At 32.9% G+C, this 12,723-nt stretch overlaps 3 protein-coding genes across 7 annotated transcripts; 2 read left to right on the top strand and 1 right to left on the bottom strand.

Annotated features, from left to right (window-relative positions):
• Positions 1 to 897: 897 nt before the first annotated feature.
• Positions 898 to 4,453, top strand: LOC112941852 (G-type lectin S-receptor-like serine/threonine-protein kinase At4g27290). Its single transcript, XM_069287490.1, has 4 exons — positions 898 to 2,326; positions 3,311 to 3,576; positions 3,665 to 3,815; positions 3,893 to 4,453. Exons 1-4 carry the CDS (start codon positions 968 to 970, stop codon positions 4,199 to 4,201), a joined length of 2,085 nt encoding a protein of 694 aa, XP_069143591.1. The 5' UTR covers positions 898 to 967; the 3' UTR covers positions 4,202 to 4,453.
• Positions 2,270 to 3,311, top strand: LOC101262029 (putative serine/threonine-protein kinase receptor). Its single transcript, XM_026032157.2, has 3 exons — positions 2,270 to 2,469; positions 2,802 to 2,962; positions 3,042 to 3,311. The coding sequence occupies exons 1-3, from the start codon at positions 2,397 to 2,399 to the stop codon at positions 3,297 to 3,299; spliced, it is 492 nt and encodes a 163-aa protein (XP_025887942.2). The 5' UTR covers positions 2,270 to 2,396; the 3' UTR covers positions 3,300 to 3,311.
• Positions 4,454 to 4,484: 31 nt separating the features above from the next.
• LOC104648558 (G-type lectin S-receptor-like serine/threonine-protein kinase At4g27290) lies at positions 4,485 to 8,500 on the bottom strand. 5 transcript variants are annotated; one of them, XR_011210903.1, is made up of 7 exons: positions 7,111 to 8,500; positions 6,741 to 6,884; positions 6,429 to 6,613; positions 5,892 to 6,102; positions 5,537 to 5,774; positions 5,308 to 5,472; positions 4,485 to 5,103 (listed from the first exon to the last, which is right to left on the bottom strand). XR_011210903.1 is itself a non-coding variant. In XM_069287559.1 (7 exons), the coding sequence occupies exons 1-7, from the start codon at positions 8,384 to 8,386 to the stop codon at positions 4,795 to 4,797; spliced, it is 2,514 nt and encodes an 837-aa protein (XP_069143660.1). In that variant the 5' UTR covers positions 8,387 to 8,495; the 3' UTR covers positions 4,485 to 4,794. The 5 variants fall into 5 exon arrangements, 3 of the variants coding, with proteins under 3 accessions (XP_069143660.1, XP_010324340.1, XP_019070391.1); XR_003247531.2 differs by having other exon boundaries at positions 6,453 to 6,613; positions 7,111 to 8,497; XM_069287559.1 differs by having other exon boundaries at positions 5,308 to 5,458; positions 7,111 to 8,495.
• Positions 8,501 to 12,723: the final 4,223 nt, after the last annotated feature.

The raw sequence follows: 12,723 nt of genomic DNA, 5'->3' as shown, positions 1-12,723 counted from the left end.
CCAAACATAGACAAATGGGGAACTTGCTAGATTTTCTTTGGCTAGCTAGTGTGACTGTGAGCAAACTAGCGGGATTGATTCAGGCGCAGGTTCACGCGAACTCAATCATTTTTTTGCTCAAATTATATAATATACATATCAAAATGTATAAATATCTAACAATAAACCTTTATCAACTCAAACTAGCACGTATTTCAGAATGCAATAACATACTATTTTTGTTTTAATGCATTATAAAAAAAACAAAGACAATGGTAAAAAGTAAAACCTGATGCATATGTAGCCACTTTTCATAAGTGGCGGGAATGAAAATGAATTTGAAACGCTCAGAAATCATTTTTTATTTTTTTTTAAAAAAAGATATAAAACGTGCGTGAATATAGAAATGGAGACTCAAAAGTGGTGGAAAAGCCAAAGTGTTAAAGGTGTACAAAATATTATGGAGCAAATTATACTCCCTTCGTTAAAAAAGAATGATCTCTTTTGTTTTTTTATAACATTTTAAATCAGTTTTCCACGTGGCATGTTTAAGGTCACAAGATTAAAAGACAATTTTGTATATTTAACTTAAATTTAATCTAGGACCACAAGATATAAAAGTCTTCTTTATACTCTTTAAACTCTGTGTCAAGTTAAATCAGGTCATTTTTTGTGAAACGGAGGGAGTAATACTTTTTTTTTTCAGCCAATATAATTGATCCATTGTGATTAACTGATAAAGACAACATCCAATAGAAAATTAAAAGTATAGATCATGCCTTAGCTTTTTAAGAAAAATATTTATTTTTTTTCAATATTATTGTCCCACTAGCCATAATTAACCAAACTACTTACCAATTACGCAAATAATGCACACAAACATTAGTGGACATGACAATCATTTTGATATCGAGTTAGATTTATTATTTTTCTTAGTAATGATATATAATAATACGACTCTGGTTGTGATTTGATCGCAAGTCGAAGCATGAACATGCCAGAAGTTGTTTATGGCACATTCATGCTCGTATTCTTTTTTTCTTCCATCTACCTATGTTTTTGCGCTACAGATATAATGACTACGATAGATTTTCTCAAAGATGGCGAAGCCAATGTTATTACTTCACGTGGTGGAATCTTTGAAATGGGATTCTTCAGTCCAGGTAAATCCAATAACCGATATGTAGGAATGTGGTACAAGAACATATCTGTTAGGACCGTGGTGTGGGTCGCGAATAGAGAAGCTCCTCTGACTAGTACAACTGGTGTGTTGAAGGTCATTGAGCCAGGAATTCTTGTCCTTCTCAATGACAGTAGCAATGTTGTATGGTCAACTAATACATCGAGATCAGTGCAGAATCCGGTAGCACAGTTGCTGGATTCGGGGAATCTTGTTGTGAAACAATCTGATCATGGTGTTGATGATGGTAATTTTCTTTGGCAGAGTTTTGATCACCCAACTAATACACTATTACCAGGCATGAAGCTCGGTTGGAACTTTGTAACAGGACGAGAGGTGTACTTGTCGTCATGGAAGAATGATGAGGATCCAGCTCCTGGTGATTATACATATCATTGTGATCCCTCTGGTTATCCACAGAACATAATGAAGAAGGGATCAGATGCTGTGTATCGCTCTGGACCGTGGAATGGTCGTTCTTTTAGTGGATCACAGAACTCAAGAGAATGTCCTTACTATACAATTGGAGTATTTACAAGTAAGACAGAATTGTACTTTGGATATAAGCGCACGTCTTCAGTTATCGTGAGGTTGATACTAAGTCAGAACGGTGTGTTACAACTTTGGACTTGGGGTGACGGAAAACAGGATTGGGTTCCTTTCCTCTTAATACCTGCAGATAACTGTGATACGTATAAGTTGTGTGGTGCATATGGTAGCTGCAACAGTCAAGATTTTCCAGTATGTGGATGCTTAGACAAATTTGTGCCCAACAATAGTGAAGCTTGGAAGAAAACAGATTGGTCAGGTGGATGTGTTCGTAGAACTGAACTAAATTGCCTTAAAGGAGACGTATTTTTGAAGTATTCACATATCAAATTGCCAGACACACGGAATTCCTGGTCCAATGTGACTATGACACTAGAAGAATGCAAGGATTTCTGCTCAAAAAATTGCTCTTGTATGGCCTACTCAATTGCTGATATACGCAATGGAGGAAGTGGATGCATAATATGGTTAGAGGATCTGCTTGACATTCGACAGGAACCCAACGGAGGGCAAGATATCTACATTAGAATGGCTGCTTCTGAAGCAGGTATGTCTTTTTGCTATCTAACATGTTCTAATAGAAACAGAAGCAGCTATTATAGAGAAAGAGATACTTGCAGATAGTCTGGAGAATTCGAATGGAAAGAAGCGAAAAGTACTTCACTGGATTCTGCCATTTGCAATTGGTATGGTTCTGGTAATTCTTAGCATGCTGATCTACCATAGAAGAAAGAAGAGAACTTTAGTACTCAAAAAGAAAGGTCAGCTTGATAAATCCCTTTTTTTCCTGACATCTTAGCAAAATAGAGGAATACAAATTCAAATAAGAGGCATAATACTTAAACGTGTCCTTTCAACTTGGCTTTATCTATGCCCTCTAACTTCAGGCATGTTTGCGTAGCCACTTAAACTTGTATCTAGTTGAAAAAGTAGCTAGAAACACACAATCCTACTTGACAGCCTATGTTGAAAGGAATGTATGTGAGACCAAGTTAAAGGGCATATTTATGTATTATGCCTAAAAGTTGGAAGAACTATCAGATTTGTCTGGCATACACACCTTAACAAAATTCACTTCATTTGCTTTTGACAGGTAGTTCGGGATTAAATGGCAGCTCCAAGATGGATTACAGTGGTAGTTGTGCTGAAGAATTGGAGATACCGGTATTTGACTTATCCGTCATAATGAAGGCTACCAATAACTTTTCAATCGACAAAAAGATAGGAGAGGGGGGCTTTGGACCTGTTTACAAGGTATATCTAGTACCACTGATTCTTTCTTATATCAATTTAGTTAGTAAAACTATTAACATGTGGATGTTGTGATGTTTAGGGCATACTTGAAGGACAGGAAATAGCTGTCAAGAGTCTGTCGAGAACATCCACACAAGGAGAAAATGAGTTTATGAATGAAGTTGTATATATTGCCAAACTTCAGCACAGAAATCTGGTGAAGATTCTTGGCTGTTGTATTGACGGAGAAGAAAAAATGTTGATTTATGAGTACTTGCCAAACGGGAGTCTCGATTCATTTATATTTGGTATTACACTCCAGTCTACTAAGTGCATTTTATATAACTCAGTTCAGTGAACTGATGTTAGGGTGTTGATGACCAAACACATTTGGTAGATGATTCACAAACGAAGATATTGGACTGGCCTAAAAGATTTCACATTATCAATGGTATAGCTCGGGGACTTGTGTATCTGCATCAAGATTCACAATTGAGAATAATACATCGGGACCTGAAAGCTAACAACATTCTGCTAGACAAGGACATGAATCCAAAGATATCAGACTTCGGCTTGGCAAAAATATGTGAAGAGGATGACGTTGGAGCCATGACAAACCGAGTTGTTGGGACACAGTAAGTACCATCTGTTGGATAGTAACTGTTTTGTGGATCTGTTTGCCAGCATTAGTAATTCTATTGTTTACGCTACATTTTTATGCAGTGGGTATCTCTCACCGGAATATGCATTGTACGGGAAGTACTCAGTAAAATCAGATGTATTTAGCTTTGGTATTTTAGTGTTGGAAATTGTAAGTGGAAAAAGCAACAGAAAATCCTGTCATCCAGACTATAACCTCAATCTACTTGGCCATGTAAGATTTTGTTTTATTTATCCTTCCTTTTATCAACTAGTAACAGATATCTATATATGAACTTGTAAAATCTACAGGCATGGAATCTCTATAAAGAAGGCAGGTCAACAGAACTAATTGATGAATGTCTAAGTGATTCTTGTTCAACATATGAAGTGGTACGATCAATCGGTGTTGGTCTATTATGTGTCCAACAATGTCCTGAAGATCGTCCAAGTATGTCTTCTGCGGTTCTGATGTTAAACAATGAAGGTTTATTGCCGTTGGCTAAACAGCCAGGTTTTTACATAGAAGGATATGCGTCTAGTAGTGGTGCATTTTCTTCTAGCCAATATGCAGAGAGTATAGTGACTGAGACCCCTATCACAATACTAACTGCGCGATAAAAGATACTGTTTTACTGTTTATTACAAGCTTGCAATTGTAATAATCTTTTCTTCAAGTCTTTGAAGCAATGTAGTGAAAAAAAATTGTTCATGATTCTGCTTTTTTGGTGTATCAACTATGGAAGATAGTCTTCGTGAATAAGAGATGGTCCAAAGCACACATGTGTTGGTGGAAGGTAACAACAGTGTGTGTAGGGTGGATAAATTAATATTTCTTATCAATTTACCAATTTCATTAGTAATTTCTACTCATATATGCATGATCTAGAGAGCTTGAGAGAGATTTATATAATGAAAGCAAATTGAACTTTAAGGCCTTAAAATTTAGATTTTGCTTTCTAATTTCTCAAAAAAAAAAAAAATGGGAGGATTTTAATATAATCCTGAGAAATGATGACACTCACAATCAACAAGGATGGAGCCAAGTTGATGCAAGGGGTTCATCCGAACCCTTTTCGCCAAAAAATTACAAGTCTACAATTAATTGTTTTTGTATATATAGTACTTACTGAATCGTCTTGACTTCGTGTATTGCTTTTTTCATATTTTGAAACCCTTAGTGAAAATCCTGACTCTGGTCAGCGGACATGCTTCTATCGAGCATTCAACTGCGTGATGGTAATTTCGTTTATAGAACTTGGTGTTTGTGTACTCCAAGAAAATTGATCAATATCTTTAACTTTCCTTTCAGTGAAGAAACCGGGATGTTTAGGCAGTGGCAAAATGCCTTCATTGCTCAGCATCATAATCACAGTTGACATGTTTGGCCTGTCCTCTGGATTCTGTTGAACACATAACAATCCCACATGGACTGATCTTAGTACTTCTGATATATAGTATGAGTCTACGAGATATGGATCTACTAGTTCCAACATCCGTTCTTCATTATGAAGCATCCATGCCTGCACAAAATGATCTCTCCATTAACAAAGGATTTAACTTATACACACTAACTCTAGCATTGAAGTTTAACTTGTGATAGTAGGTTAGATAATAAGCGCTTATAATAGAGATTTACATGTAATTTACTGTCTACACATAAAATTTAAATGCATTAACAAATACATTTTCTGAGTCTTTTTACCGTTAGGAGTTACTGTGCTTACATGTCCAAGAAGATTGAGGTGGTGGTCTGGATGAACAAATCGTCGATTCTTCTTTCCACTCACAATCTCTAGTACTAATACCCCAAAGCTAAAGACATCTGATTTCACTGAGAATATCCCCTCGACTGCATATTCCGGGGACATGTAACCACTGCAATAAAGAAACTACAGGATTATATAATGCAGCATGTGTTCATGACTACATATATAATCAAATATTAAATCTTACTATGTTCCAACAACACGGCGTGTATTGGCTCCTGTTTCATCTCCCCTGAAACTTCTAGCCATCCCAAAATCTGATATTTTTGGATTCATTTCAATATCAAGTAAGACGTTGCTAGCTTTCAAGTCTCTGTGGATGATTCTGAGCCTAGAATCTTGATGAAGATACATCAGTCCTCGAGCAATTCCATTGATAATATTGAAGCGCTTAGGCCAATCAAGTAATGCTCTCCTTTCTTCATCTGTCAAATGTTCTCAACGTATTACTAAAGGTTTCTATAACAACGAAACGAAGCTTTGTGAAATCAAAATTGATTGCATTGAAAGAAATGGCCACTCAGTAGATGTGAAAGACTAACCAAATATATATAATTCCAGGCTTTTGTTTGGCAAGTACTCATACACCAACATCTTTTCTTCTCCTTGGATGCAGCATCCTAGAAGCTTTACAAGATTCCGATGCTGAAGTTTTGCAATGCACTTAACTTCATTCTTGAACTCGTGAAGTCCTTGCTCTGATGTTTCTGAAAGTCGCTTCACTGCTACTTCTTGTCCACCTTCTAATACACCCTGTAAAAGTAGCAGTCTTGTTAGAAATTTGATGGAGTGAATCGTCAATTTTTCCTTACTATTGCAATCAAGTTCTTGTTCAGGCAGCATCTACTTGCAATTTTTATTTCACAGCTTATCCCATGGTTGATAATCTTTTCCAGCTGATATTCCTTTTCGTTGAATTTGAAACCTTTATTTATAAAACATTATCGGTCTTGAAACAAGGCTCTCAACTTAACACTCATTCTGCTCATCATACTAGCAAACACTGGTGTATATACAGATTCCAAGAGTTGATATTCCTTTCAAGAAAAGCAAAGAAATTAAGTTTCGAGTATCATTACTTGGGGTCTGAGGAATGTTTCTACCTTGTAAACTTGTCCAAAGCCACCCTCTCCAATCTTATTCGCCAATGAAAAGTTGTTGGTAGCATTGGTTAACGTTAATAAGTCAAAAAGCGGAAGCTCAAAATTTTCCTGGTGAATTTGATTACTGTTATCATTCTTGTTGCTGTGACCACCTAATATCCCTGCAATTTGAACGTACAAGTAGACCTTGCTCAAATAAGGAGCTTGAAAAGAAATACTAGTGGTATACAAAACTAATAACTAGTTGCTTCCGGTCTTACAATAGACATAATTGGTACTTTCACTTACCTGTTGTTGTAAGCACCGGATTCTCTCTCCTTTTACGTTTACAAAGAATCAGGCCTAAACCTAAAGCGAGCAGAATCAATGCAACCAATAGTGGCAAAGCTATTGCAAGTATAACAGTTATCTTTCTTGTTGATCCGGCAGAACCTGCAACGTATCCCATCGAAATTCTATCAATAGTTGTTTCTAGTAATGCTAGAAGTTTTTTCTTTTACATTTGTTGTATTTATGTCGAGGAAAACAAGACCGTCCTTAAAGTCTTATTCCCACAATGTGGACTTGGATTACCTTTGTTCCTCAGATGAGCTGACTTTCTGGCACTGAAGTACAATTAACATGGCTATGATTTATGAAATTGCATACTAAATATTACCTATCTCTGAAGCAGACATCCTAATGTAGATATCCTGTCCTGATTGAGATAGCTGTCTGATGTCAATTAACTCGTCAATCCATATCAAGCACCCACTTCCTCCATTGCGTATGTCCAGATTTGTGTAAGCCGTACACGAACAATTTCTCAAGCAAACTACCCTGCATTCATGTAGTGTCATTGTCTCATTGAACCAAGAATTTCGCGTATCAGGCAGTTTAACACCAGAATACTTAATAAATCCATCTCCTGTGCAATTCAGAGGGATCTTCCGGACACAACCACTAGACCAGTCAGATCTTTCCCAATCATCAGGATGTTTTGGCTCGAATTTATCTAAACATTGACAAAAAGGATCACTCAAAATGTTGCAAGTCCCATATGCACCACATAATTTGTAGGTGTCACAGTCATCCACAGCTGCAGAGTGGTAATTTACCCATCCCCGAGCCTTTCCAATCCAAATGATACGCATAGCTTTCCCATAAGGCTCTAAAACAAATGTTGAAATAACTGATTTGTTCACCATCTCATACTTGTAGTAAATTTCCCTACTATTTATAACCACGCCAAAAGAAATGATAGAGTTGTTCACCAGATTCGGTGCACCACTCCACCTGATACCATTCCACGGCCCTGCTCTAAACGTCACATTACCCCTTTTTCGCATAAGGTTTTGTGGATAACCCGCAGGATCACAGTGATAAGTATAATCCCCTGGAGCAGGATCATCACTACTTCTCCAAGAAGTAAGATACCTTTCTAATCCAGTCACCAAGTCCGTCCCAAGTTTCATACCTTCCAACAACGTATCACTAGGATAGTCAAAACTTTGCCAAAGGAAATTCTCTGGATTCGGATCATTAGCATCTCTCACCACAAAATTCCCCGTGTCCAACAACTGAGCAACAGGATTCTGCACAGACTTCGATGAATTCGTGGACCAAACAATTGCATTAGTATCATCCACAAGTACAATCAGACCTGGCTGAAAAACTTTCAACACCCCATATTTATTAGTGATAGGAGCTAGTCTATTGGCAACCCAAACAGGAGTAGTAGCAGAGGTTTTCTTGTACCATATTCCAACATAGTGATTTGTAGAAGTCTCTCCACGACTGAAGAATCCTAACTCGAACGTTCCACGAGACGAAACAATAGTATCACCATGTTTAATGAATTGAGTTGTAGTCATAGTATCTCCTTGACCACTAACATAGTGAAGAAACACAAAATACAAGAGAAGTAGAATAAATTGAAATATTGCTATATCCATGATAGTTATATTTACCTTTTGTTGCACTGCATTCTTTCTTCAAAATTATTAAAAAGAATTTAACATATTCAATCTCTTTGTGTGGTATTCTTTACAGTAAGTAACATTGTCTGAGAGACGACCAAGACTTCATTTTTTGCTGGTCAATTCGTTTAGACAGCAAAACTGCGTGGCAGATTTGCTGCCAAAGAATGAAATTACTCCGTTTCAATTTATTTGTCTGAGTTTGATTTAAAAAGAAGACAAACAACTAATAATATTTTATTTTTATAATTAACAATTACCTTGGATAAGTGCCACGAGTGAAATAGTCACTACAAGAAAACTATCAATTATATAGACACTTTCTTGGGAATTAGTATGAAAATTTGCATTAAGTTTACTGTGAATTTTCATACTAATTGCCATATAGTTCACAGTTTTTATTAACGGGATCAGAGGGAGTATAATACTAAGAAAGAACTTGCTCTTTCTGCCACAATTAATGTGATAATGTTTGATTAGATACTAAATTTCAAAAATAAAAAAAAAGCTTTTGAATTTAATCTAGAATAAATTTGAGATATTTGGGTCCTAACATTTTAGTAAACGTCAACTCCTTACCTTGCCATGTCACATTTTACAATTCATTTTCACCAAATGACGTGAATAAAAATTTAATGAAGAAATGAGTTTAACAATCAGTTTTATTTATTTTATTTTATTTTTTTGTCTTTGAAGAATGTCAAATATTTTTAAACTATTCCAGATGCATTTTTATTTCCAAGCCTAAATTTGGGACCACATCTACCCTTACTATTAACGGTCCTCCACACAACCTGCCACACCTATTTTAATACTAGTCCTGAACACGTGCTTTGCACGTGAGACCCATAAAAATATAATATGTTATAGAAGATACATTAAAATCACATTATGATGAATTTCAGAAATGACTTAACGAAAAAAATATATAAATGAAATAAATGAACAATCAACCTTTATAAATGACTTCTTGTCGTAAAATGTAAATGTCAAATAATTAGATATTTCGGCAACCTGTCAAATTTGGACAATGAAATTTAATGTGATAAATAATTTACCTTTTTATGTTATTAGGTCGAAACCTACAATATATTAGTTTGTTACTTCTCTCGATGAAAGGGACAATACAAACATTACATACCTTCTCAATTTGTACCAAAGTTTGAATTAACCTATATACTTGTAACAAGTGTATAAGTTGTCTTCATATTACATTCACATCACACAGTGTGTTTATTCTTCTTTGTAGCATGAATAAAAATTTCAATAGTTTGATCATGGTTATTTTTCATACTTCTTATCATTCTTTAATTTTTTTTGCCCTTTTTTTTCTTACTTTATTATTGTTTTCTCTAGCATTACTATTTTTTATCCTTAGACTTAATTCTTGTCTTCCCCTTTCGTTTATATATGTTCCATCCATTTTGTTTTTGTTGTTTTATTTTTTACATCCACATTGTCATTCATAAAAAATAAATAAATTAAAGAATTATCTACAAACACAAAATAATTAAAAATGAATTTTCTTTCACTTTTGATTGTAATTTATAAATGTGTAAATTTATTTTAAAGAATTTAAAATTCTTTTATATGAATTCATGAAATGATATAAAATAATGAGATAATTTAACCTACATATTTCAAATCATGATTCATAAGTAAACATGCATACACATTTCAAGATGGTGAATACATTCGAAAATGCTTATAAATATGAAATATTTATTTAAGAAAATAGAAGCAACATATTATTTGTTCGATTTAACTTACCAATAAAAAAGAGAATGAAAAAATAATTCTTGAGTGGTTTGACTCCATCTTTGCATTCACTAATTCACAAGTTATGCTTATCAAATAATCCATGAACATCCCATATATATAATTGTTAACAATTACATTGAAGTGGACAATAATAATGTGAAATAAGTGTCATCAAGATAATTTTTCAGTTCTAAAATGCTTTCTTATCTTCCACTATCTTTAATACATAATATAATGCACATTTAAAGACCCCCATTTATATCTAGTTTTGTATTTAGTTATTAGAATATATTTTTTATTTTGTACATAAAAAAAGAATATTTAAATGAAGGACAAAATGGTAATTCAACTTTGAGGTTAGAAGTTTTCCACTTATAATAAATACAAGAGGAAAAGAAAAGAAATTTAGGTAAAGATTTTTTTAAAAAATTATAATTATTATATACATATAGATTATAGATGATAAATATTAATAGATTAGATATTTAATTAGGAATTAATCTTAAGAAGTCTAGAAGTCATTAACATTTAATTAAATTTATGCAATCAAATATTTAAATATTTTATAACAATTAAATTTATAGAAAGGGTAAAATCGTAATTCAACTTTCAACTTTTTTGTTCATGCTTTTAGTAATACTAGTTTCAGTTGCACGTTTATCCCAAATATTTTATATAAATTTTGTTTTGTAAATGACATATTTTCTCCACTTCAAATTTATTAGTATTTACTAAAAAAATCATTGTTTTTACAATTGAAAGTTCATATATCATCCTAATAAAAAAAAACGCAAATCTTAATTATAAAATTGACTAAAAGTGCATAAATGGTTAATTCATGTACTAATATGATGATTTAGTTTATTAAATAATTTATAACATTGAAATTTAATGTAGGAATAGAATTGTAATCTAACTTTTTCCTAACATATATACACACAATGATGTAATATTATATTCTTAGTTTACTTAATTAATTGTTAATTATGTTTTCTTTTTCTTTTTTTATGTGAATGGTTCATAAGAAGCTGATATTATTGAAATTATTGAAAGACTAAAAGATTACAATTTATTAAGCTCCTAAATCTTGTAACTCTTTATTTTTCTACTTTTTGATAATTAAAATTCAAGTTTCATAATGTTCTTTTTTGGCATAGACAAGATAAAGATAAAGACTTAGACTCAACAATTTTAAGATCCAATATGGATAAAACTATCACTGCTACATGAAATTAGATCCTTCATAATACTCTTCTCTCGAACTAATTAGAGAGTGATATAATAATTATAACTCATGAAGGTTATTTAAAAAACAATTTCACAAATGAACTGAAATCAACATATTTATTTTGATTCCTACTTCACGCGAGTATTGAAATATTATTATTAGATAAAATGAAAGAAATTAGCGAAGTCATAACATTCTTGCAATTAACACAACTTCCAAATCTTCTTCAAATCAGAAACATCAAACATCTTAATAGAATAATACTCAAACGTAACTAACTAAAGAAAAACAATAGGGAGAAAAAGAGGTATCAGCTTAAATCTTGAACAAACAGACACACACTTTTCATTTATTCATGCCAATAACATTTTTAACTATATCTACCGGCCCTTGTATGGAACTCTTTAATTGACACATTAAAGATAAATAATGAAAAAAAAAGAAAAGGACACGTGGTATTGAAACTGCAGAGGAAAATTTCAATGAATTTACCATGCTTCACTAAAGTGACTATTTATAAAATTCTATAACTATAGTTGGAAGTTGAAAAGACCTTACAAACATTGAATTAATTTAGTAAGATGAAAAGTTATTTTAAAGTATTGAAAATGCTGAAATAAATGACAATTGAAAGCATATTAATTCACCTCTTTGTATGCCCAAATACTTAATTGATTTTTATTAAAATTTAAATATGCCATGTATGTGGACATTATGATGTAGTATTGAATATGATGATTTTCTTCATTAATGATAGAATATTTAATTAATATTTTAATAATAATTTTATTTAGTGTAGGATAAAATAGTAATTCAACTTTTAAGTTTTGAGCTTCATGCTTATAATAATATATGATATGATTATATAATTGATGACGTGGTTTGCTAACATTAAAAAATAAATATGTTTATTAATTTGGTAACTTCCGTTTATATTCTTTAACTTTGAGGGTAGACATTTAAATTTGAATAAATAAACGCGTGCATCGTATGTGTCATAGTACACTTAAAACACCACATAAGATATTGTATAGGGCGTGATTTATCACGCAGGATTTTAAATAAGACGTATGTCTCTACCTGTTCAACTCTATAAATTTCAGCGTCTACTTGTCGTTGTACACATCCAAAATTAGATGACACATGTGTAGGCAAGTTAAATGCCACATTCATCTATTATCCAAAATAAAATCAATTAATCTTTTTTCTCTATAAGAAAAGTTGTACCCTTGTTTCTTATATTTTTTTAATAAGAAAAAAAGTGGATGACATGGATTAACTTGGATTATTAGTTAACTATGCTACTATTACTTATAATAAGCTT

Source organism: Solanum lycopersicum, chromosome 7 (genome assembly GCF_036512215.1).
Source record: "Solanum lycopersicum chromosome 7, SLM_r2.1".
Lineage (NCBI taxonomy): Eukaryota > Viridiplantae > Streptophyta > Magnoliopsida > Solanales > Solanaceae > Solanum > Solanum lycopersicum.
This window is presented reverse-complemented; position numbering and strand designations above follow the sequence as displayed.